The sequence below is a fragment of the Budorcas taxicolor genome, chromosome 21 (genome assembly GCF_023091745.1).
Source record: "Budorcas taxicolor isolate Tak-1 chromosome 21, Takin1.1, whole genome shotgun sequence".
Classification (NCBI taxonomy): domain Eukaryota; kingdom Metazoa; phylum Chordata; class Mammalia; order Artiodactyla; family Bovidae; genus Budorcas; species Budorcas taxicolor.
Window position 1 is genome coordinate 69,085,491 of NC_068930.1, and position 25,173 is coordinate 69,110,663.

Genomic DNA, 25,173 nt, shown 5'->3' on the forward strand with positions numbered 1-25,173 from the left:
CCCAGGAATTTGTTCCAACATTTACCAAGACAGGACTTGGCCAGCAGGAGGCCTGGATGGGGTCCCTCCACCCCCCAGAAGCGCGACGCCCTGGCCCTGCACCTTTGAGCAAATGCCTGCATCTCTCTGAGCCTCAGTGTTCCTCATCTGGAGAATGGGTCTCAAAATACCCCTCTGTCTAAATTGGAGTTATGGAGTGCTGCATTTCACATGAATTTGACTTACATATGTTTGAAAGAGGATGCTATGATATCTCAGTCTGCAACACTGGCAAGATTTTAAATTTCAGTTTTTGAAATATATGTCAAGACAGGTGGTTTCCCAACTGGCGGCCGCGGTGCCGGAGAGCTGTGTTTGTGCTGTGGCCACATGGTGGCGCCCTGGGAGCTGGGAAACAGGCCGCCAGGCCTGGCAGGCGGGCCCAAGGCGCTGTGCCCACAGCCTGCTGCTCACTATTGCAATTTAAAATCATCCTGGAGTTTGTTGCACAGAGGTACTTGCTGACCCCGGTGCTGGGACTCCCACCCTGCCCCTAACCAGCCCATTTGTTGTAGAATGGAAGGTTCACGTGATGAAACGCTCTGAAGAAAGCGGAACAATGGCTTGATGCGAAATTGCGTTAGTTTAGAGATGGGAGAGTGTGGAATGTTGGCAAAGATGTAAGAAAGAAAGCGTGTCTTTAAAACTAGCTAACGTACTGTGATTCTGGCTCCATGAGCTGGAGACTGCCGGCTCCCATGTTGCAGGTACCACTCAAGGGGCTACAGGCCAAGGCCTTGAAAGCTATGAATTATGGGACTCTTCACAAGCAAGGCTTCCCTGGTGGCTCAGATGGTAAAGCGTCTGCCCGCAATGCGGGAGACCTGGGTTCGATTCCTGGGTCAGGAAGATCCCCTGGAGAAGGAAATGGCAATCCACTCCAGCACTCTTGCCTGGAAAATCCCATGGGCAGAGGAGCCTGATAGGCTACAGTCCATGGGGTCGCAAAGACTTGGACATGACTGAGCGACTTCACTTTCAGAAGCAAGAGCCTTGCACAAAATATGGCCCAGGTATTGGTGGGTATCACATGATGGTGCCCTTATGTGCCCTTGGCCAGGTGTGGCGCCCTTCCCTAAGCTCTCCTTCATCGGCCCCTGCTGCTCCCTAGGGGACCAGTCATGAGGCCAGGGGGCATCTTTGTGTCTCCCTGGGCCCACGTGCCAGTTGGTGTGGGGAGGGTGAGGGCATGGAGGACATCCACAGGGAAAGGCAAGGTCGTGGGGGGTGTTAGGGAGCAGGGCCCGAGGGAGACAGACGTGTGCCTGCTGGGGGCGGGAGGCCCCGGAGGTCTCCCTCCAGCAGTCCCCACCCCCACGCTTGGGCTGCTCATCCTGGGGGGGGGGGGGTGCATCTTCACGCACTGCCCTCCCAGACCCTGCAGCCCACATGTACTCGGCGCCCCGCACCCCTGGCCCTGCCCGTGGACTCCGGGGGCCCCACTGTGACGGGTGCCCACTCTTGCAGGTGGTGAGAAGCTACAAGGCCACCATCCAGCAGACTCTGGACATCCTCTTCCTCCGGGAAGGCTCCGAGTTTCTGAGCAGCACAGATGCTTCAAGCCGGGACTCTGCCGACCGCACCATCATTGCCTGGGATTTCCAGAGCTCCGCCAAGATCTCCAACCAGATCTTCCATGTGAGAAACCCTGTCATTGGGCATTGCTTTCAGGTTGAGCCCCAGCCCCAGGGTGCATCCATGTAGCCCCCAGGCTGTCTGGGGTCTCAGGTTGCATCCTGCGGAGGTGGTTCAGCCAGCAGGAGCTTTGGAGGGAGAGGGCTGTCTGAAGTCTGCAGGGTCGGGGGAGGTAACATGCAGGTCCAGGCCTGCCCGGATCGGGGTGACTCCCTCACAGTCCTCTCACTCGCTCTCTGCCCAGCACAGCCATGCCACGGGGTAAGGATGTGGGAGGCAGCCTCATTCACATCCACAGGAAAGTGGCTGTCCACCCCGAGACAACCCTACTCTAACCCTCCACCACCCCAGCCAGCCTGTGGGTCCACCTCACCCCTTGCTCAGTAGCTTTGATAGGGGCTGTGACTCAAGGGTTGGAGCCCAGACCCTGAAGGTAAACCACCTGCGTGAGTTAAATTCCTGCTTCCACCACCTACAAGCAGGGGCCCAGGCCCAGTAGTTACTCTCTTTGATTCTCATTTTTTCCCCCTTAGAAAATTGAGGATGAGAATATTTCTTGCCTCATAGTGTGGTTTTGAGAATTAAAAGATGTAGATACTTAGTCTAGCACAGTACCAGGTGCAGGGAGTTCTCAATAAATACATTACCTATCATTACCATCACCGCCACCATCACCACCACCATCGCCACCATCAGTACCACCATTCACCATCACTGCTACCATCAGCACCACCATCTACCATCAGCACCACCATCTACCATCAGCACCACCATCCACCATCACCATCACCATCATCATCACCATTATCCCCACCATCACCATCACCACCATCATCACCATCACCACTGTCACCACCACCATCCACCATCACCACCACCATCCACCATCACCACCACCATCCACCATCACCACCATCACCACCATCACCACCACCATCCACCGTCACCATCATCCACCATTGCCACCATCAATACCACCATCCACCATCACTGCCACCATCAGCACCACCATCCACCATCACCATCATCCACCATCATCACCATCACCACCACCATCCACCATCGCCATCATCAGCACCATCACCACGATCACGACCACCATCCACCATCACCATCACCATCGTCATCACCACTATCCCCACCATCATCACCATCACCACCATCATCACCATCACCACCACTATCCACCGTCACCATCATCCACCATTGCCACCATCAACACCACCATCCACCATCACTGCCACCATCAGCACCACCATCCACCATCACCATCATCACCACCATCCACCATCACCATCATCATCACCACTATCCCCTCCCCACCATCACCACCATCAGCACCATCACCACCATCAGCACCACCATCCACCATCACCATCATCATCACCACCATCCCCACCATCACCACCATCACCACCATCAGCACCATCACCACCATCATCACCACCATCCACCATCACCACCACCATCCACCATCACCATCACCATCATCATCACCACCATCCACCATCACCACCACCATCCACCATCACCATCATCATCACCACTATCCCCACCATCACCACCATCACCACCATCATCACCATCACCACTGTCACCACCACCATCCACCATCACCACCATCACCACCACCATCCACCATCACCATCACCATCATCATCACCACTATCCCCACCATCACCACCATCACCACCATCATCACCATCACCACGATCACCACCACTATCCACCATCACCATCATCACCACCACCATCCACCATCACCACTATCACCACCACCATCCACCATCACCACCACCATCCACCATCACCATCACCATCATCATCACCACTATCCCCACCATCACCACCATCACCACCATCACCACGATCACCACCACCATCCACCATCACGATCATCACCACCACCATCCATCACCATCACCATCGTCATCACCACTATCCCCACCATCCCCACCATCCCCACCATCACCACCACCATCCACCATCATCACCATCTCCACTCTCCTCACCATTCCCACCATCATCACCATCCCCACCATCAATCACCGTCACCATCACTACCATCAGTACCATCGCCACCATCATCCTCATTGTCATCACCACCACCATCATCTTTTAAGATTTCAAGTCAGCTATGGCTAATCTCTTTGATGCTGCCACCCAGAATTTAAAGATATATATCAGGTGTGCTTTGGAGTAGGAAATGGCAACCCACTGCAGTACCCTTGCCTGGAATCCCGTGGACAGAGGAGCCCGGCGGGGCGCAGTCCACGGGCACTGAGTCAGACATGACTGGGTGTGTGCAGCAGCAGCAGGTGTATGTACGCACCATTTCCCTCTCCCTGACTTTTTCCCCTTGTTCTTAAAGGGTTCTAAGTGGCCCTGAACAAACCCACCTCTAGACCTTCACTTCAGAGTTCTAGTTCAACCCCATGTGAAAGGCAAGCCCTGGGAGGGGGCCGGAGGGGTGTGTCTGGCCCCTGGGGCATCCTGCCTCCACCGGCCCTGTGGAGACCAGGGAAGCGAGTGAGGTGGATGAAAGTGCTGTGTGCCCGAGCTGCCGGCCCTCCTAGAGGCACACCTCCTTGCCCTGCGTGCCGGTGCACAGGCGCTCTGCCTGGAGCCTCTCGCCAGGAGCTCACGATGAGGTCGCCGTGCGCCTCCAGCAGCACATTAGTCTGTGGTTCCAACTGCTCCCAGTGTCGCCCTGTGAATTTGGGCTCATTTAGAGGCTGTGGCTTCAGGACATCACTTAGAACATGGAAGGACAGGTGCAGTGCAGGAGGGCGCTTTTAGAGGTGTTTTTGTGTGACTCAGTGCATTAAGCAGCGAGATCTCTCCTCCTGCTCGGAACCCTGTGGGCACGCATTTATCTCTGCACTTGGCCAGTCACCTCCTTGCTCACTATGTGTTCTGGCGGCTCTGCACCCTAGGCTGGGCTGGGGCTCCCCTACGGCTCACTGTGCAGGTGGGGAGATGGGTGTGTGGATTTGTTTTCTGTCGCTGTGTAACAGATTACAAAGTAGCATAAATCCAGTGACTTAAATCAATAGAAATGTGTCCTTTCAGTGATGGAAGCCGGAAGTTTGTAAAAAGTATCCTGGGGCTGAAATCAAGGTGCTGGCGGGGCCTGTGTCGTCTGTCCTTTGCTCCTTCCAGCTTCTGGCGGCAGCTGGTGACCCTTGGCTTGTGCTGTGTCCCTCCAGTCTCCATGCCAGCATCCTCAGATCTCTCTCTCTGCTCTGTCTCCACGTCCCCGCCTGTGTCTGGTCTCACTCTGCCTCCCTTCTCTATGGATGCTTGTGATTGCATTTAAGGATGCAGTAATGCAGGGTAACCTCCTCATCTCAAGATCCTTCAGTTAATCCCTGCAAAGATCCCCCTGCTTTTTTAAAAAATACACAGATGGTGACACAGGTCCCAGGAATTTGGACATGGAAGTCTTTGGGGGGACATTTTTCAGTTCACCCCAAGGGCCAGGAGGCAAAGAGCATAGGGACCCCTAGAAGCTGGAAAAGACAAGGGAACAGATTCCGCCCAGAGACCTCAGAAGGAGCAGAGCCCTGCTGGCATCTTGATTTTAGCCCAGGGAGACCGTGTCAGGCTTCTGACTTCCAGAAGCGTAAGATAATAAATGTGTGCTGCTTTTAGCCGCAAAATTGGAGGCATTTGTTACAGCAGCAACAGTAAGCTCGCAGCCCCCTGAGCCGAGGTCTGGGCGAGGGGCTCGAGGCCCTGGGAGCAGAGGGTGGGTGGCGGGCCCGTCAGAGGCAGGAGCCCGCCGGGGAGCCTGCCCCACCCTCTCTAAGCCCTGCTGTCTCTCAGGAGAGGTACACCTGCCCCAGCCTCACGTTGCACCCGCGGGAGCCCGTGTTCCTGGCGCAGACCAACGGCAACTACCTGGCCCTGTTCTCCGCCGTGTGGCCCTACCGGATGAGCAGAAGGCGGCGCTACGAAGGGCACAAGGTACCCCGTCTCATCCCGTCTCCCCGGGGGCGGAAAGGTGTCCCATGACCATGCCAGCAAGGGACTTGCAGTCCCCAAGAGCACGGACCCTCTGTCCAGGCAACCTGTGATTTCTGTTTCCTGGGTGACCCCGTACCGTCTGGCCTGATGTCCACTTGAAGCCTCGGGCCACATCTGGCCCTTCCCTGGGCCCCAGCCGCCAGACAGGGCCGGTCTCCTTGATTTGTTGGCTCACGTGGACCTGGGGCTGGGGGCCCCTCTCCATCAGCCTCTTTTCCCTGCGGGCCGCCCTGAGGGCACAGGCTCCAGGGACCCACTGCCTGTCCCTGTGCTAGAGCTGTGCTCTCTGGACTCACGAGAGCCACCTGGTGACATCGGCCTGGGCACAGGGACCCCCGGCTCACGGCAGGAGCTCAGCTGCGGCTCCGGGCCCGGCGCTCCTTCGTGGGAAGGGCCGTGGGGCTGCGTGCGCTGAGCCCCGCGGTTGCTCAGCTGGCCGCTCATCCTCCGCAGGTGGAAGGCTACTCAGTGGGCTGCGAGTGCTCCCCGGACGGTGACCTGCTGCTGACGGGCAGCGCCGACGGCCGGGTCCTGGTGTACAGCTTCCGCACCGCCAGCCGCGCCCGCACGCTGCACGGGCACACGCAGGCCTGCGTGGGTGCCACCTTCCACCCCGTGCTGCCCTCCATGCTCGCCACCTGCTCCTGGGAGGGTGACGTCAAGATCTGGCTCTGAGCCTCACGGCGTGGAAGCCTCCCGATGAGGAGGGCCTGAGGTTGGCTTCGGGCCAGGCTCGGATGGATGCCACCTCCCCATCCTCCGAGCCTCTGTGTTCTCATCTGTAAAATGGGGACGAAAACCTTGTGTCTCAGGGTTCCGAGGACTACGTGTTAGCAAAAGCACCTGGTGGGTTGCTGGCGATGCTCAATAAATGTGAGTGTTCTGCTATTTCTTAGATTATTTCAGCGAAAACACGCTTCGGCAGCTTCTCTCGCCTCGTTTCTTGTGGGCCCGCTGGAGCTCGGAGACAAAGGGCAAGTCGGGGTTGGAGAGGTGGGGCTCTGGGTCCTAGGTCTGCCTCCCCTCCGTCTCACAGGGTCTGTTCAGGCCTGGGCCCCTCCTCCCTCCTCCAGAGCACGGCCAGTGGGGTTCCCAGGCTTGCCTGAGCCTAGGGCCCTCTGCACTCCTCCTCACACGCTCCTGTACACGCTCTGCCCGAGGAAGTACATCTGCCTGGTGAGACAAGCGACGTGAAGAAGCAAGGAGCCCTCGAGGATCCCCACAGGCCAAGGAGCCCTAAGCCCCCTCAGGATCATGATTGAGCTGTTACCCCAGGAGCCCAAAGGTCCCCTGATGGGTGAGGGTGGGGGCCAGAGGTGCCCGTCTCTGGACAGGTGCATCCCTGCAGTCCTGGAAGTCTCCCTGGAGTAGGCTGACCATGAGCCTGTGAGGAGGGTGTCCTGGCAGGAGGTCAGCGAGGAAACGCAGGACCTGAGGAGGAGGCCACAGAGGCAAGCAGTGCCCAGCTGGCCTCTCCAGCCCCTGGGTTCCTGGCCTGGCCCCGCTGTCGGTATAGCTGAGAGCGAGTCACATTTCCTCTTGGAGCTGTAGTTGCCCCCCTCTGTAAAGCAGTGTCAGAACCCAGCCTGCAGGCTTGCTGTGAGTGTCCAGGAAGGTCAAGTGTGTGGTGGGTGTCGGCACCCTGGGAGCTCATCTGGGGGTGGGGATTGGGCAGATTGGGAGCAGCCATGAAATTAAAAGACGCTTGCTCCTTGGAAGAAAAGCTGTGAGAAACCTAGACAGCATATTATAAAGCAGAGACATTACTTTACCAGCAAAGGTCTGTCTAGTCAAAGCTATGGTTTTGTATGGATGTGAGTTGGACCATAAAGAAAGCTGAGCACCGAAGAATTGATGCTTTTGAACTGTGGTGCTGGAGAAGGCTCTTGAGAGTCCTTCGGACTGCAAGGAGATCCAGCCAGTCCATCCTAAAGGAAATCAGTCCTGAGTATTCATTGGAAGGACTGATGCTGAAACTCCAATTCTTTGGCTACCTGATGCGAAGAGCTGTCTCAAAGACCCTGATGCTGGGAGAGATTGAGGGCAGGAGAAGGGGACCACAGAGGATGAGATAGTTGAATGGCATCACCAACTCAATGGACATGAGTTTGAGCAAACTGTGGGAGATAATGAAGGGCAGGGAAGCCTGGCCTGCTGCAGTCCACGGGATTGCAAAGAGTTGGACACGACTGAGCGACTGAACAGCAACTGGGGCTGGTGGAGAAGCATTTATTCCAGTGTGTCTACTTTGCCTCTGGACCCCTGGAGTCTTGGGGTCCACAAGCAGGGCCCAAGCAGGGGGACGGGCCGTACAAAGGCCCTGAAGTGGGATTAATCCCGAGGGCTGACTCCTTCTCTGTCCCTCGTCTTCCACCGCCCACAGTCTGCACAGAGCCTGACCTGCCGTTGGTGTCAAGTGGATGCTGGGTCCCCAAGCTGGGCTGGAGAGGCCAGAGTGCGTGGGTGGGGGGCTGAGACCCTTGGAGGGCGAAGGGCGGGAACTCCCCAGGCCCGGGCGGGATGCAGCAGGGCCCTAGTGACCCCATGTGCCGTTGGGCTGGGTGTGGTAGGAGCTCAGGGAAGAATCATCTCTTTTTAGGCTCAAGAAGGGCTGCTTTGGTGAAAAGAAAGATAACCGCACTCCAGCTCTTGCAGGTCAGCCCCTTGGTAGAAGTGGAGGCCCTGTGAGGGGCTGTCCTGGCCTCAGCAGAAGGGAGGCTGAGTGCACGTCCACTTAGAGCCTGGACAGACAGTGGACATTCCTGCCTCCCCACTCAGGCTGCCTCTGCTCTGGGTGGGCAGCTCTGTGACCTGCACAGCCCTCCCATTGTCCTTGCTGCTGCCCCTGCCGACCCCTCTTCCCCCAACCTCCCCAGCACTGCCCCCTCCATTTCAAGGCTCCATGTGTAAGCTATGCCCTGAGCCCTGGCCTCTCCCAGCACATGTGTAAGCTTCCCAGGGTTGTAGGGCCCTGCACACGGAGGGCGTTCCAGGAATAACTGCAGGTGCCATCTGCCCACAGGACACGGGCTTCAGAATCAGGCAGCCGTGGGTTTAAAGCCTGTCCCCACCTTCTGCTGTCATGCCGTCACCACCAGTGCCAAGCCGCCCTGTGCTGCAGTGTCCCGCCTGTAAAGGAGAACTCTCAGTACCCAGCTCATGGGGGTTCATGCAGGACGTGTGTGCAGCAGGCGCTCGGGAGCTGGCGGCGGGAGGGGGGGGTCAGTGTTAGTGCTCTTAGTATCGGTGGCAGCCGAGCCACTGGTGCAGGGGTTGAGCCTGTCCAGGCCAGAGGTCGCAGTCGGGTTCCATCCTCAGCCCCCAGTGAGGGGCTGCTCCTTCCCCCGCTCTCAGTCGATAAGTCTCAGGGAAGGCCTTGGATTGGCTGGTTTGCGTCACATACCCGCCCCAGACCAGGGGTCCTTGACCAGGCATAGCTGCCATTGTGTAGCTGGAGGGGAGAGTAACGGGACCCCCACAGTTCTTTCACGAGGGGGTGTGCCCCCAGGTCTGGCCTGAACGGGCCCTCGGCCAGTGTTTGTCAGATGGACTGATGGCGTGTGAATGAAGCCAGACAGGCTGCTAGGGCAGGTGGCAGTTGTCCGGGATTGTGGGCGGGGGTCCTGGCCTTCCCAGGTGCCTCTCACCCACCTCTCCTGCCCGCCTCCTTGTGTCCAGCCCCAGATCCTGGAGCCTGCTTTCTAGCCCAGCCTGAAGTGGGCACTTTCCTGCCTGCCTTGATGTGGAGCGTCTTCCGAGTGAGACTTGCATCACGTGGTTTGCTGACTGCTTTCCCCATCGTGGCATGCTGGTATGGCCACTTATGTGTTTAATGAGTGCCAGTCACAGGCTGTACTCAGTGGGCTTTGGCGTGGGCACTGGCATTTATCAGGGGCCAATCTTCATGTCCACCGAGCTGCCTGGCCCCTCCCTTATTCTGAGCCCACACCCTGTCTGGCTGCAACCTGTGGGTCCCATACCATCCCTTGCTTGCATGGGGCCTTTGTGGGCACTTTGTTTCTCTGAACCTCAGTTTCCTCATTTCTAAAATGGGCCTGCTGGAGTGAACAAGGGAGGAAGCATAGAGGAAAGGGCTTTGTAGGTTGTTACTGTCTCACATTCTCTTGGGGCAAACACCATCCAAACTTCTGTCCTCAAAGTGGACACCCTAGTGGAAGCTCTGACTCCCCCCGGGAGAGGGACATCCAGGGTCACCAGAAGCCACCGTGGCTCTTTCTTAGCCCCGTCCCCCGTGGGCTTGCTTTCTCCACTCCCCGCCTGCAAGCCCCGCCCCCTTGTTGGGTTATTTCACGGGAAGCACGGAAGAAAGGCAGGTGCTCTCGCACCCTCATCTGTTTCTTTCTCCAAATGCTTACTTCCAAAGAGCATTCAGGACTCATTCTGACCCTCCACAAGGTGTCTGGGAGTTCACCATTTGCAATTTTGAAACAAGAGAGCTAAAATTAGAAAGTACAGAGCAGGAAGGTAAAAGGAGTGTGGGTTGTTCCCCTCCACCCACCTTCCCGGGGCTGGGCGCTTACCTTCGCCTCACCCATGCGTCTGAACAGGGCTCTGAAGCCGTTGGGGGAGGAGAGCAGTTCCATCTTGAGATTCAGGCGTGGCTGTGCGTGCTGCTGGGTGTGGCCTGACTCTGAGTGAGGCTGGCGCCCGCAGCCGCCATGAAGCAGCCGTGAGCCCCGACGCTTGGAGGGCAGAGGGACAGGCCCGGGAAGTCTGTGCTTGTCCCCTCCCTCGGGACCTGCCTCCAGCCCAGCCTGGGGCTCTTCACGCACTGGGACAGCCACTGTCTCGAGCGCCCCTGGGAACCTCACAAGTCAGTGTCTGCAGGCTCCAGAGGGGACACAGGCCCCGAGGGCCTGGGACTTGCCCAAGGTCACACAGCCCTGCACTGTCCCCACAGGGGTTGAGAAGAAACATGGATGCAAGGGTAGGCAGATGGTGGGCACCCCGTTGGGGTCCCATTGGGAGTCAGGTAGGACTGGAGTGGAACAAGAGGGGTGTCTGGTGGAGGAAGGAAGGGCCCCCCGCCCGCCCAGCTGTGGCTGGCTTTGGAGGCTATGGCAGGACAGCTCTGTGAGGCCTGTTCACCACTTGGGGGACAGATACTCAGGCTCTGAGGTGACAGTGTAGGGGCCCAGGCTGCAAAGCCCTTGGGGTTCCCAGCTCTGCTGTCCAGTTGCACAGCCTGCGTGGGACTGATGAGGCTCAGGGTCCCTCTGGGAACATTGAGCTAGAGCCTGCTGGGCACCAGAGGTTGTCTGTTTTCCCCACCACCCTCCCGTCGCCACTCCCCCCCCACCGCCCCCCTAGGTCGGCGAGGGTTACTTTCCCACCTGCCCACAGGGAAACTGGGCCCCAGACAAGAGAGCTGATTCCTGAGCCTCCCGACAGGCCCCCTCCCTGCAGCAGGCTGCTTCCTGGGGTGCTCCTCAGGGTCAAGGGCAGGCACCCTGGAGTTATGCAAAGCTGGGTGGGCTGGGCAACTTCAGGCATCACCTGGGTCCAGGTGGTTCCCTCCCAGGGGGAAGTGCCCAGCCCCTGGAAGAAGCAGACTTAAAGGCCCTGGAGGAGCGGCCTCCATCCTAGGCCTTGTGGAAATTTTTCAGGTACTTTCTCCAGGGCATCAATGAGTATGCTCAAGGATAACTGGGCACACAGAGAAACCAGGCAGTGTGAGCAGGAGCCAAGAGAGACAGGTCTCCATAGACCCTGCTTGACATACGTGTCCAACCCAGCTGTGAACCAGCTGTGCCCCCTCTGTTTAAGGAAATAAAAGACAAGCGTGGAAATATCTCTAGGGAATAGGAAACTGTTAGAAAGTGGCATGGTGTGTTTTGAAAATAACCACATAGAAAGAACTTCTAGAAATGGAAACCATTAATAACTAAAACCAAAATCTTTGGCTCTGATTGGCAGCTGAATGGATGCAGCAGAAGGGGATTGGTGACGGGAGGCATGCAGACCGGGCATGCTGACCCCAAGATGTGGGTCATAACGAGGGAGGGACGTGGAAGCAGACCTCAGGAGGAGGCGCCGATGGCAGTCCCAGGAGGAGGGAAGGGTAGAGAGTTACTTTAAACAGTAGCTGAGGATTTCCCAGAACTGATGAAAGACAGCAGTCCACAGATACAAGACTTCCTGTGATAAATCCACAGCCAGACACACCTCAGGGAAACTGCAGGAAACCAAAGTCAGAGGGAAGAGCTCGTGCAGCTGAATAGAAAAGAGACAGATGAACACCAAAGGAGCAGCTCCCAGAGGGGCAGACAGCACATCCCACCCCAGCAGGAAGCCAGGGGATATCTCTTGCGCCTGAGCCAGACCCCTGCTGACATTCTCCCAGGAAAGACAAACCTTCAGAAATGGGGCAAAGCAGAGACATCTTCACAGGGCAGGGAAAAAAAAAAAAAAAAGCCAGAAGTGTTTGTCACCGGCAGAGCCAAACTAAAGGAAATCCTAAGGAATCTTGAGGCAGAAGCAAAGTCTCTAGGGAACATTATATGAGGGCAACAACACCATTCAGCAGAGGTTGAGACAGTGGAAGAATTCTAAGCTGAATGACAAAAGACGCCAGGGCGGTTTCAGGAAGCTGTGCAGAGAGAGGAGGATGGAGAGGGGAGACACCCAGGGCCACATGCCCCGAGAGCAAAAGGGAGTGGGGAGAAGAAACCACCCAAACGCAAGTTCTTTTCCACCCATGTCTTTATTTAATGATCGCAAAATACAGTACTGAGACAGAGCATGCATCACAGACGACAACACGGAAGCAAGTCACAGAAACTGGGGTTGGAGGGCCTCATTACGTGTGAGGTAGCGCAAGGTGGTGCCAGGGAGCGGGACGCTGTGGGGGGGAGGACGAGCACCGGCCCCACTCGGGACACACGGGACTACGGACCACAGTAGAGCTGGGGGAGGGGTCGTCGGCCACACGGAAAGAACAGCTAGAAGCATTTCACATCCCATCACCCGTTCCAGTCCCCCTTTCTGTGGACACAGCTTCCGGTCCCCTCATCACTGGGGATATCTCCACCCTTCTCTTCCCTTCCCAGGGGCAGGCCCCACCTGCCTTCGCCCAAAAACATCCAGCAGCGTTTGCGCTGAAAACGCCTGGGGCTGCCGTCCAGGGAGCTGGAGGCCGAGTGTGTTAAGACACTTTGCTCTATAAGAATAGTCGCACTTGGTAAAGCTGGGGGCGGAGGGGATGGCAAGGGGGAAGGATACTCATTTCAGTCGGGGAAGGCTGCTGCTGAGTCAGAAAACGTTGCACAGTGGTGGTGCGGGGTGGACAAGACGCTCTGGTTGGGGTCCCCCTCTCGGGCTCGAGTGGGTTAGGTGGAGAGGGGTCCTGGTGTGCAGGGCCGAGAGGGTGGGGTTGTCGGGGAGTCGAGGCAGCACCCCTGGGAACCCGGTGTGCGGGACTGGCCGTGGTGGGGCCCGCACGAGGGGTGCTCAGTTGAGCAGGGTTCCATAGAGCTGGGCTTTCGTGAGGCTGTCCTTGCGGCTGAGCCCCGAGCTGCCCGCCCGAGGGAAGGCAGGCTGGGGACTGAGGCGGGCACCGGGGTGCATCTCCGGGGAGGCCTCCATGGAGCTGGGCTCCAGGGAGTCCCTGGAGCTGCGGAGGCTGAGCTCAGGCTCGGGGCTGCCGCTTGCCCCGAGGAGCTGCACCCCGAGCCGCTCGCGGTCCCCCTCACTGGCCGCATAGCTGGGCAGGGGGTCGGCCGAGCGGCCGGGGCTAAGGCTCAGGTCACCAGCTGCCCGGAGGTAGCGGGGCTCGACCAGGTGGCCCTGGGAGAGGTCATCGCCCTCCGAGAAGCTATCAGCCTTGTAGCTGGCGTAGAGGGGGCTGGCGCGGCCCTCGGCGTTCTCGCCGGGGCCGCCTCGGGCCCCAAAGTAGCGGTCATTGAAGCCGCCGGGTGAGGCGAGGCTGGGGGCAGGGGCCGCGGCCGCGGCCGGAAAGGGGTAGGCGCCGATGTCATCCACACTCAGCGGCCGCCACTGGCCGCGCCCGGCCCCTGCGACCAGCCGGGCGGACCCAGGCTTGGCCCGCAGGTTCCACAGGTTGGGGGGCATCAGGGCAGGCTGGGGGCCTGGGGAGAGCGGGAAGCGGAAGGGCTCGGCGGGGAACGGTGACACAGTCCTGGGGAACCCCGGAGCCACTGCGGCCTCCAGTGGGGCAGCCACCGCAGCCGCGGCGGCCGCATAGCGTGGGCTGCTCCCGTAGGCCGCAGGCGGCTTGCGGCCGAAGAGCTCATCGCGGCTGTTCAGGTAGATGGCCTGCTGCGAGGCGGTCAGCGTGCTGGCCTGGGCATGCTCCTTCTCTTCGGACGCGGCGCTGAAGCTGGAGTAGGAGCTGGAAGTGGGCAGCGAGGCTGCGTAGCCGCCAAAGGCCTCATGGCGGTAGCTGGCGGGGTAGGCCGCCGCGCCGGCCTCGGTATCTTCCTCCTCCTCCTCCTCCTCCTCAGCCGTGCTGTCGGTGGAGTTCTGGGCCTGCAGGAAGCCCACATCGGACCCGGGCCCCTCCACACTGGGCCGCCGGTCTTGGTGCCGCGCCTCAGGGCAGTAGAGGGCCGTGTCGCTGCAATAGATGTCCCCCTTGTAGGGGGGTCGGGACCCTGGCTTCTCCAGCCCCTCGGGGAAGCCCAGGTCTTGGGCCGAGGCTTCCGACAGGTGGGAGGACAGGCTGCCGGGGTCCGGCTTCTCCAGCACCTTGGCGAGCACGCAGGGGGGCACGCTGTCTGCGTAGGCCGGGCGGCAGAGCGGGGCGGGCAGGCTGCAGCCTGGCTTCTCCGCGTGCAGGTTCATGCGTTCCTGGAACTCTGCGGGCAGCTGGTGGTGGGGTGGGGGGGGAAGGGGGGGAAGGTTGAGGGGGATTGGGGGGGTTGGGGGGTTGGGGGGGATGGGGTGATGCGAGGAGCAGGAGGGAGGGGTCACGGTCAGCCCAGGACCGGCGGCCAAGGCTGATCGACAGGGGACCTGCCAGGGGCCTGTCTGATCCCACCAGCCAGAGCTGTATCCCGCAAGCTGCAGGATGCCCCCTGGGTCATGCTGATGGGGCCCCCGCAGAGCCCTGAGGCTGGACCCCCGGCTCTAACTCGGGCCTTCCCCTGAGGGGCTGACTCGCTGACCCAGCCCCATGGTCTCCAGGGGACACCCAGTCCTGTGGCCTGGCTCAAACCAGACAGACTCGGGTGCAACAAAGACCGAGGGCCCAGGCATGCAAGCGGTTTCCACGTGAGCGCCTGGTGCCTGGTGGGGGATGGAACGCTACCGTTTGATCTGTTTTGTGAGGATCTCGGGGGGTGGCCCAGGCTCCGGGAGAGGGCACCTGGACAAGGCCTGGGTGAGGGGCATGCCCAGACGGGGAGGGACAGCCTGGCTGGGACAGGAGCCCCGGGTCTGAGTGGTACTCGCCCTGTGGCCCCGGCTGAGTGGCTCCTGGGTGAAGCCAGCTTTCTTATCTCTGCAGGAACTGTGCCCAGACCAAACCACTGGGTTTCTGAGAGGCTCATGCAGGGTCACCCTGCCGGGAGCAGCCCCCTGGAGGAAACTGGGGTGGAGTGGGCAGGCCATCCAGGCTGGTGGGGAGGTACGTGCAGGGCGAGCCCTCCACCACATACACAGAGGGGCTCGGACAAGATCGAGGGGGCCCGGGGGATGGGGTCTGGGAGCTGCTGGGAAGGGGTGCGGAGGTCACGGGCGCGGCAGCGGGCTGGCCGGGGCGGGACTCACATTACCTCGGCCATCTTGCGGCCCCTGCCGTAGGCCTGGCTGCACTGCAGCAGCTGCGCCGCGAGACTGCAGTCCTTCCTGTAGAGCTCCTAGGAGACAAGAGAAGCCACTGGACTGGGCGCAGGCTCGGCCCCGGCCAAGGTCCCAGCTGCCGACATGGTAACCAGCCCACGGAGATGGCCGTGCACACGTGGACCCCCTCTGCGGCTCTCGCCTGTAGGACGGGTTACAGCCCCGACCTGGAGCCCAGTGTGTGGACAGTCCCCTGGAAGGCAGTCCTGCCGCTGACCCGCGTGGGAACCTCCCACAAAGCAGGGGCCATGGAGGAGGAAGGCCCCCCAGTGGCCTCTAAAGTCCCAGAGGCCCCCAGGCATGGACACTAAGCCGTCTCCCCGCCCTTGGCTTCCGAGTCCCTCCCAAGGGAGGGAGTGGTCAGTGTGGACAGTGCTGCCAGTAGCTGGTGATTAGGAGTGGATCTGCCACCCTTCCCCCAGGTCTCAGGGTGAGGCCTGGCAATGGAGGGGACTTGCAGGGCCAGGCAAGGGGCAGGGTGAGTGGGGGTGGAGGGCCTGTGTGACCCCAGGCTCAGACAGGGACTGGCTCAGCCTCCTGAGCTGAGAACAGATGCACACAGGAGGAGTCCAGGGCGCGTGGCTCTACCTTTGGGAAACCTCTGTTGCCCGTGCCTGCGGCTGGATCTTGGTTCCCGCCCCCGCTCGGGGACCCACTGCAGCCAGGGCTCTGATGGGGGTGCCTGGCCCTGAGATCTACCCACAGTCTCAATTCAACCAGAACCAGCTGCAGGTGTCCTGCAGCCCAGGGACGCTACTGAAGCCATGGGCACCCCTGCGGTCCCTGCTACCTTGGTCCTAGAGACTCTGGTGTCCCCCACTTGGCTGGCACGGTGGAGGGAACCTGGGTCCCCCGCTCCTTCGATGCATCCCTGGAAGGGCATGGTTGGCTGAGAGCTGAGAACTGAGCCCCATGTGAGGCCCAGACCAGCCACCACTGGCACTAGAGGGCTGCGGGCACTGTTTGGCCAACCCAGACCTGCCACTCAGTCGTGAACAGATGCCAGAGTGCTGCCCCATCAGAGCCTCCCCTCTCCTTTGCATGCACTCGTCTGCCATCTCCTACCCGTGGCACCTCCACCTGGCTGGCCAGGGCGCCTGCTGCACCCTCCCGCTACACCCTCCCCCTACCCCCCCCCCCACCCCAGACCCCAGCCCAGAACACAGCAGGTGGCTCCCGTCCTGCAGATTTCAACCTCTGCAGTCAGACTGCACCCATGTCGTCCTCTGAGACCCCACATCCCTACTCGGCCAGTTTGCTTCCATCTTCAGAACCTAACCAGAACTGAAGCCCCCTCCCCGCCTCCCCGGCCGCCATCCCGGCAGACTCGTCCTCTTTCTCCCAGACTGCTGCCTGCTCATGCATCCACTCAGAGCTTCATCCTCCACGGTCTGTCCTCAGCAGAGCAGCTGTGGAGCCTGTAAGAGGAAGTCCAGCCAGGCTTCCCCCTATTCAGGAACCTTCAGTGGCTCCCATTTCCGGCAGAATAAAACCCAGATTCCTACCGGTGCCTAAATGCCACCTCCTGTTATCCTGACCTCAGCCCCTCGGGCCCTCCTCCCCTCCAGAGCCCCCTCCGGTCTCTTTGCTGGTCTTCGAGTTACTCAGAGCCCCCATTTGCTGCTGTGGCTTTCCGCCTGGAAGGGGAGCCCTCCCCCGCCGTCAGCTCCCTGCTCGTCTTCAGGTCTCAGCTCCTGCAGCCCCTTCTAGAAGCACCAGACTGAGGTTCCCTGATCCTGCATCTGGAGGCTCCTAGCCCCCTCACCTGCCGTATTTTTCTCTGCAGCATTTAGCACTTCTAACTCGCTACACAGTTTACCTATTTATCCCGCTCAGATGTAAATGCCACGTGCACAGGCCACTGGCCTACCTGTGCTCTTCACACCCTGTTCTCAGAGCCTCGAGGAGCAGGTGCTAATCAGCGAATGTGAGCTTGGCAGTCAGAGGTCTGTGGAGGGGTGGGGGCGCCACCCTTCTCATGGGACCCAGGAAATCAGGACCCATGGGCAGCCCCAGGGCTCTGATGCCCAGTGGGGGTGGCCAAAGGCGGGAGTCCTGAGTGGCCCCACCCCAACCTTGGGGTCGGGGAAGCCCTGCTTTGACTGGGCCAAGGTGGCCTCGTGTTCCTCACCTTGAGTCCTGTCTCCTTCCAGCGGAGGGCCTCATGGACGTGGTGTGAGAGGCAGCCCCTGTCGTTCCCTGGCTTCCCACATGCTTGTTGAGGTCCTGCCCTACCCCCCCGTTTCTCCACCCAGCCCTGTGCCAGCCCCTCAGGGCTGCTGCACGGGGTCAGATTGGCCTGACACTCACATTGTCCTCCGAGAGCTTGTCAATGGTCACTTTGGCCTCCAGCAGGTGGCTGTTGAGGGCGACAATCTCATGGCTGAGAGCTCGTTTCTCTTCCTCATAGTGCTGGCCCTGGGGTTGGGGGACAGGCAGGGGGGTGGTCAGCGGTCAGCCAAGGCCTGGGACTCAAGCCCTATTGTTCCTCCTGGCCTCCCCGGGAAGTGAGGAGAAGTTTGGAGTCCAGGGAATGCAAGGGTCAGAGCACAGAGCGACCCAGGTTCCAATCCCGCTCTGCCAGTGAGGAGCCGAACAGCCCTGGGCAAGTCTCTGACTCCCTGAGCCTCTGTTTCTCATCAGTACCGCGGGGACAGTGACAGCTGAGGGCTTGACAGCACCCTCCCATTCGGGGCGGAAATGGGGGGTACGGCCCAGCCCCTCAGGGAGAGGGCAGGGTGGAAACGAGGCCTTTGGCCCAGCTCCACGGACAAGGGCATGGTGGCCTGGCCCTTGGTCCTCACCAGGGTTCCAGAGCTGGGGGCCCGGGGCTGGGCATGCTGGGGTGGGGCGCGGGGTCGTGGCCTCACCATGCGGAATAGCTTGTCCTCCAGCTCCTGGTTGATCCTCTGCAGCGCCATGTAGTTGCTCTGAATCCTGGAGTGGAGGCCGTGAGGTCACTGCCGTGCCAGGCCTGACCCTCCCGTGGCCCCTGCAGCCGTACGGCCCGCTGATGGCTGAGCCTAGGCCCTCTCTCTGGTCTAATTGTTCCTGTGCTAGAAAACATCTCATTTAAACTAACTGGTTGCCAGGGCCCAGGACCCCTACTGATGAGAAGGGAAAGTTTCTTATTCAGAAGGGTTTCTCGGGAACTCGGTCAGAGCCAGTTAATGCACATTTTGCACACAGTCCTTACAAGTCTGCCTAAGGGGTTCCCAGTTCAGCAGCAGGTTAGCAGGGAACAGGCTCAAGACTTTGCGATTAGCTCTGGGATGATTGCTGGAGACACAGGGTGAATAGGATACGGTTTTCCCTAGAAGAGGCTGAGGTGGGGAAGCAAGTGTGGGGTGGGAATCGATGGCCGCCCTGAGGTGTGATGGTGGAAGGGGCAGTGCCCACCTTCTCGACAGCCTGTGTATAGTGTTAGTGTCCGTGTCTTGCCAGCAGAGAAACTGAGACTAGAGATGCTTAAGTAGTAACGGACAAAGAGCCCTCCTGCAAATTCAGCGTTCTATAGAATCACAAGTTAGGTCCCTGGGTCAGGAAGACCCCCTGGAGAAGGAAATGGCAACCCACTCCAGTATTCTTGCCTGGAAAATCCCATGGACAGAGGAGCCTGGGGGGCTCCAGTCTATAGGGTCACAAAGAGTTGGACATGACTGAGCACACAGTCCTCGGTAAATATTTAAAACAAACCAAGCCAACAGCAAGCTGAAACTCCAATACTTTGGCCTCCTGATGTGAAGAACTGATTCATTTGAAAAGACCCTAATTCTGGGAAAGATTGAAGGTGGGAGGAGAAAGGGATGACAGAGGATGAGATGGCTGGATGGCATCGCTGACTCAATGGACATGAGTTTGAGTAAGCTCCAGGAGTTGGTGGTGGACAGGGAGGCATGGCGTGTTGCAGTCCATGGGGTCACAAAGAGTCAGACACAACTGAGTGACTGAACTGAACTGAAGCCAATGGCAAAGTTTGAGTGTTTTTTTTTTTTTTTTAACATTCTTTCTAAAGGAAGGCTGTAAAGTGTGTAATATTTTTTAAGAAAAATATCCATAGTAAATGTGCGTGTTGTGTGCTAAGTCACTTCAGTTGTGTCTGACTCTGTGCGGCCATTTGGACTGCAGCCTGCCAGGCTCCTCTGTCCATGAGGTTCTCCAGGCAAGAATACTGCAGTGCGTTGCCATTCCCTTCTCCAGGGATCTTCCCCACCCAGGGATCATACCCGCGTCTCTCACGTCTCCTGCATGGGCAGGCGGGTTCTTTACCATTAGTACCTGTGCAGAACAATGTTTTCAGGAGTTTTGTTTTTAAGGGAGTCATCCCTCAGGGTCCCACACAGCAGGCCGCTGAAGGGAACGGTCTCTAAATGCTGGTTCATGTCCGGGGCTAGACATCGTTTTCCTATCAGAGACCCAGGCGACAGTGGCTGGGGCCCTGGTGGGCCAGTCTTGGTCTGGAGATGGCTGCTCCTGTGTCTCCATGCCGCCCCACCACGTCGCCTGTACCTCGCAGCGGCCACACCCACGTTCAGATCCTGATTTGGCAGCTCGTGGTACAAGGTGCGACTCTGTAAGAGTCACTTGGCCTGCAAATGCGGCTACCCGCCGGCCGCAGGGCCCCTGGCCTCGCCCTCCCGGGCCCCGCCCCAGAGCTCCGCCCCGTCCAGGCCACGCCCCGTCCAGGCCCCGCCCCCTCACCTGCGCAGCTTCTCGGTAACTTTCTCCAGCTCCTCCTGCGCACGGCGCAGTTCTATCTCCAAGAAGTGGCGGGTGGAGTCGAACTCGTTCTCCAGCTTCTCCAGCCGGTGCGTCGTGTAGGACAGCCGCTTGCGCAGCTCGCCCTTCTGCTCCTGCAGCGAGCTGCAACGACAGGTGGCGGCGGCGGGCCAGGCCGCGGGCAATGAGCTCGAGGCGCGTTTGGGTGCGCCCCGGGCGCGCCCGGCCGCACCAGTGCATGCGCACACGCACCGCACACAAACACTGCACGCGCGCGGGCACACACACACCACACCACACAGGCACACACACACACACCACACCCACAGGCACACACACACACACACACACACACACACAAAAGCGCGCACACCTCCCCAGCCCCTCCCTGGGGGGGGTCACGGTCCCTGACACTGAGCCCGTCTGGCCTTGGGGCGAGTGTTTGGGGGCGGCTGAAAGGACCCTGGTTTAAAGATCTCCCAGCAGCAGCACCGCGCCTTGGTCTGGGAGCCGAGCTCCAGCTGGTACGGCTTACAGGGCCCCCGTTTTGCTTCTCTACAGCAGGGGCCCAGGCCGGTGAGGCCCAGAGTCAGCAGTTCTACATCCTAGAGCAGGCCTCTCTTCCTCAGGTGGGCTGCGTGCTCTCTGGGCCCGGGAGAGGAGGGGCCCCGTGCCCAGGCAGTGTCCACCACAGTGGTCAGCTAGCAGCACGGAGCGCCAGAAACTCAGAAAATCCTGGGCCTGCTCATGTCTCCCTCCAGGAAGCCTTCCAGAGGCAAGCCTGGCTCTTAGGCTCTACTTTCCCCCACAGACTGAGGGCTCCTCTGGGACCCTGGCCACTGAGTCCCCTTGCTCAGGGAAAAACAGACAGGGGGTGGCTCCCCACTGAGCCACATGCCACCCATTCACATGAGCTATCTTGGGGCATGAGGCAGGAGGGGCAGGTGTAACTGGCCACACCCTCCTGTCGGCTGCCACCCAGCCCCCAGAAAGCACCTAACCACGGCTGACCATGTGCTGACCCTCTGAGGCACCCTTCCCTGGGCTGGCTGAGCACGCAGAGGGGGGCCGCGGGGGGCGGACTCACCTTCAGCAGCTGGGAGGGCTCGTTTCTGTAGGGAAGGGACAGCTGCACGGTGGGTGGGGGCACCAGGGGAGTTCTGCTGGCTGTTAGCCACGAGTGAGGCTAAGATTCAAGCTGCCGTTCGGTGCCCTGGGTGTGCGCTTTGCTCAGTCACCCCCTGAACTGTGCCCCGTCAGCCCCTGCACTACAGTCACAACGAAGCCCAGAGCTCCGTGGCGTCACGGGGTAGGCAGGGGCCCTGCTGTCACACAGACCTGGCTGCCAGTCCCTGCCAGCTCCCCCAACTCCCGCAATGCACTCGTGACTGTCCCCCTCTTGCCCTAACACACAAAGCCCTGGTTCCAGAGAGGTGCCCAGGTGGGAGGAGGGGCCGAAATGCCCATCGTTTGCTGGAAGAAACACAGCCCCCCTCAGCAGAGCATCTGGAGCCTAGGCCCCTTGGATGGTACCTTCTGGTGGGTTTGCTGCGGGCAGGCAGGAGGCTTTCTCCAGCGCCTGGGCAAGAGTGATCGTCAGCCTCCAGCCTGATCACACAAACCACACGTGTGACCACAGGCACACACCCAGCAAACCTCCCTTAAGCATTCCTGGACCCCTGCCCAGGTCTACATTTTTTCAAAATAAGTAAAATTAAAGAGTTGCCTGTGTTTTGAGAACCTCAGAGAAGAGCGGGGCGGGTCCTCCCAAGAGTTGATCCCCAAGGTAGATGCCAAGTGACAAGCAAGTAGGGAGCCCAGTGGCAGAGTGCCCAGGGCTGCCCACACAGGCCCCGCCGCCTCTTCCAGGCAGCACACCTGCCTGATTTCACTGCGAGCTTCCTGCAGCTATTGATCCCAGGCTCCCCCTTGGCCCAGGCCTGTCTCTCCAGTGGGCTGCCAGGCCTCCTGAGGGCTCCCCTATGTCCACCCCGAGGGTCCCTGCAGCGCATGGGGTCAGGGCAGCAGCCCCTGCAATCAGCCAGCCTGCAGGGTTGCAGGTGCACCCACAGCCCTCGGTCACAGGGGGTCCACGCCCCCCGGAAAGAGGTGAGAGCACCCACCCTCCACCTCTCAGAGCCAGCACCCTTCCCTCCCCAACCCTGGCCACCCACCCGCAGCCACAGCTGGGGCTCTGCCATTCCAGGATTGTTCATTCCTGTTTCTCTGCCTTATCCCTGCCATGGCATGTCCACCCTGCCCCCTCCTTCCCTCCTCGCCTGCCCTGTGCCCCCCGTTTACCCTGCACCTCACAGCAGGAGCAAACATGGTCCTTGGCCCTCAGGGTGTATCGTCTCGAGGGGAGACAGACAGTGAGCAAGGGGACAGGCTCCCCAAGAAGGCAAGTGAAGGAAGAAGCCCTGATGGGGCGGTGGGGGTGGGCTCGAAGCAGAGCCAGGACCTGCCCCAGGGCAGTGTAACCCACTGCTCAAGAGGCAGCCGGCCCCATCGAGCAGCTCGCCTCCGTCTCCGTCCACCCGTGGCCACCGGATGCTCTTGCAGATGTGCTGGGCGGCTGTGCCCCCACTAGCCCCCAAATGCTGCTGCCCTCCCTGAGCCCCTCACACCCACCCACCCCTGAGCCCATCCAGCCCTGGGTGGGCAGTGCCCCCAGCCCCTGGCCCCTACCCCCTCCTGGTGCAGGTGCTTGGGCCCCGGGCCTGAATGCACCTCCCTGGCCCCTCAGCTGCGCCCGCCTCGCTGCCCGCCACCTTTCTCCAGCTCCACTGCCCAGGCTGATCCCAGGGCCCTGGTTTGTCCCTTACCCCTCCCTGCACACCTCGGGCCACATGTCCTCTGTGTCCAGCCCCACACGAACCCCTCCCAGGCCTCCATCTGGAGGCCCCGCCTCTCTCCAGGGTTCCACGCTCACCCCAAATCCAGCCGCCCACCTGCCTCTCCTCCCAGAGGCCCACAGGCACCTCTCCCCCAGCGTGCGCGACACTGACCCCTTTCTGCCTCCTGAGCTGCCCATCAGTCTCCAGTCAGACCCCGAGAGGCCGTGGTGACCTCTCTTGCCTGTGGTCACCCTCCACAGCCCGTCACCAAAGTCCTGGCAATCCACTACTCAAGAGCTTTGGACATGTCCCCACCCCTCCTGGTCCAGGGAGGGCCCTGGGCTGGGCACCCCGGGGGTCTTCGGTCACCTGGGTGGTGCCACCATCCTGGGGCATTTACCCGAGCCCTGCCTGACCTGTCTCAGGCTCTGCGTCTGTAAAATGGGGATGTGCGCACCGCACCCTGGAGTGCCCACCCTCGGGGAGCAGGGCTTTCCCTGTGATTCCTGCATCCCTGTGATCAGAGCCACCGGGAGATGATGCCGGGGGCAGGCACTGTGGCCTCTGCCTCCCCTGGGTGTGGAGGTGGCTCAGGGGCCCCTGGAGTCTAGAAACAGGTGCACAGGGCGGGTGTGGAAACCCCTTGTGGCCACCCTCAAATCAGGGGCGCCCTCCCAACTCGGGGAGTGGGGATCAGGATGCCCTACCGGAAGCGCAATCTGGTGTGGGTGGGTAGGTGGGCGCTTCATGGTGCCCTCCTTGCCCGTGAGAAGGCCCTGGAAGGCTTTCCCAGCTCACAGGAGAGAAAGATGAGCTGCTTGGCACAGAGCGGGGCCTGGAGGGACCCTGCTGGCCTCCCACCAGGAGCCCCTCTGGCCACTCAGCAGAGGCCCGAACCCACGGACCGAGCCCTGGGCTGGGCTGGGCTGGGGGTCACCGGGGCCTGGCCTCCGAGACAGGATGGCCGGGAAGCAGGGCTGAGGGCACTGGGCCTCTTCTCGGTGGTGGGGGGGAATTGATGCCGATGCCGGATGGACGTCTGGGGACAGAGGCTGAGGAAGCGGGGAGACAACAGGTGTATTACCTGTCCCAAAGCGAGGGCGAGGACCTGGCCCGTCGGCCCTGCAGGTTGCGGGACTGCCCGAGGCACGAGGGCACCCAGGCGCTGCGCAGCCTGTGGGCGAAGAGGACAGAGCTGCTCAGAACGGGGACCGGGGGGCACACCGGCCTGCCAGGGGCACGCAGTCACAGAGACATGGGGGGTCGTCCCCCCACTGGCAGGAGAGCTCCTTGTCACCAACACAGCAGTGGAGTGCTTGTGCCTGTGCCAGGGTGTAGGCACCTGCCAGCCCTGGTTGCCTCGGCGCATTGCTGGCCCCGTGTCCACCAGCAGCGAGGTCCCCACCCTCAGGCCTGCACCCCCATCTCAGCATCAGAGGGGAGTCCTGGGGGGCAGGCTCCACCCAGCTCCAGATTCCTGTCCAGCTGTTGCTTCTTCCTAGTGGGACCCGTTGGTCAGAGACCCTGAGAAGCGAGGTGGATGGCGGGAGGGTGACCCCCTGACCCTGCTGGGAGGTGGTGATCAGCGGATCTGTGCGGACATCAGCAGAGTATTCTGGAGGCCGTGGGGGACCCAGTGGATGTTAGTGGTTCAAGACAGGGCCCTCCTGGGACCCCTTCTCGCCAATCCTGCCTGCGGCCTGTCCGGGCCAGGTGGGTGGGCGGGATGCAGGGTGGAGGAAGAACTAGCCCAGCCCCATGGCACTGCCCTGCTGGGGGGCAACAGGATGCCTTGGGCCTGAGTTCGCCGGGTCATGCTCTTGCCACGGTCTCTCCAGGGAGGCCGTGCTGGCCCCCCGAGCCAGAGCGGAACTCTGATGGGAAGATGCTGCCCTGGATGTTGGGCGTCCAAACAAGGCTTGGAGACATGGGCAATACCATTGACAAAATGACGGCGCACAGACGGCCACTCAAGGTGAGGGAAGGGAAGAATGCCGATGTCGCTTGGGCCAGGTGGTGGGATTTGGGACGGGGGCGACGGGGGCGACGGGGGCGACGGGGGTGACGTTTCCCTTTACACTGCTGGATTTAT

General features: G+C 60.4%; 2 protein-coding genes across 2 annotated transcripts in view; one reads left to right on the forward strand and one right to left on the reverse strand.

The window, feature by feature from the left end:
- The window catches only part of WDR25 (WD repeat domain 25), a 140,585-nt gene extending 134,045 nt beyond the window's left edge, over positions 1 to 6,540 (forward strand). Inside the window, exons 4-6 of the mRNA XM_052659920.1 lie at positions 1,507 to 1,677; positions 5,503 to 5,643; positions 6,157 to 6,540. Of these exons, the coding sequence (XP_052515880.1) occupies positions 1,507 to 1,677; positions 5,503 to 5,643; positions 6,157 to 6,378 (534 nt within the window). The 3' untranslated portion in view covers positions 6,379 to 6,540. The remainder of the gene's footprint in view (positions 1 to 1,506; positions 1,678 to 5,502; positions 5,644 to 6,156) is intronic.
- Positions 6,541 to 13,173: 6,633 nt separating this feature from the next.
- Positions 13,174 to 24,263, reverse strand: BEGAIN (brain enriched guanylate kinase associated). The gene is made up of 6 exons (XM_052659880.1): positions 24,166 to 24,263; positions 20,227 to 20,388; positions 18,396 to 18,462; positions 17,836 to 17,943; positions 15,459 to 15,542; positions 13,174 to 14,550 (listed from the first exon to the last, which is right to left on the reverse strand). The coding sequence occupies exons 3-6, from the start codon at positions 18,444 to 18,446 to the stop codon at positions 13,174 to 13,176; spliced, it is 1,620 nt and encodes a 539-aa protein (XP_052515840.1). The 5' UTR covers positions 18,447 to 18,462; positions 20,227 to 20,388; positions 24,166 to 24,263.
- Between the last annotated feature and the right edge of the window lie 910 nt (positions 24,264 to 25,173).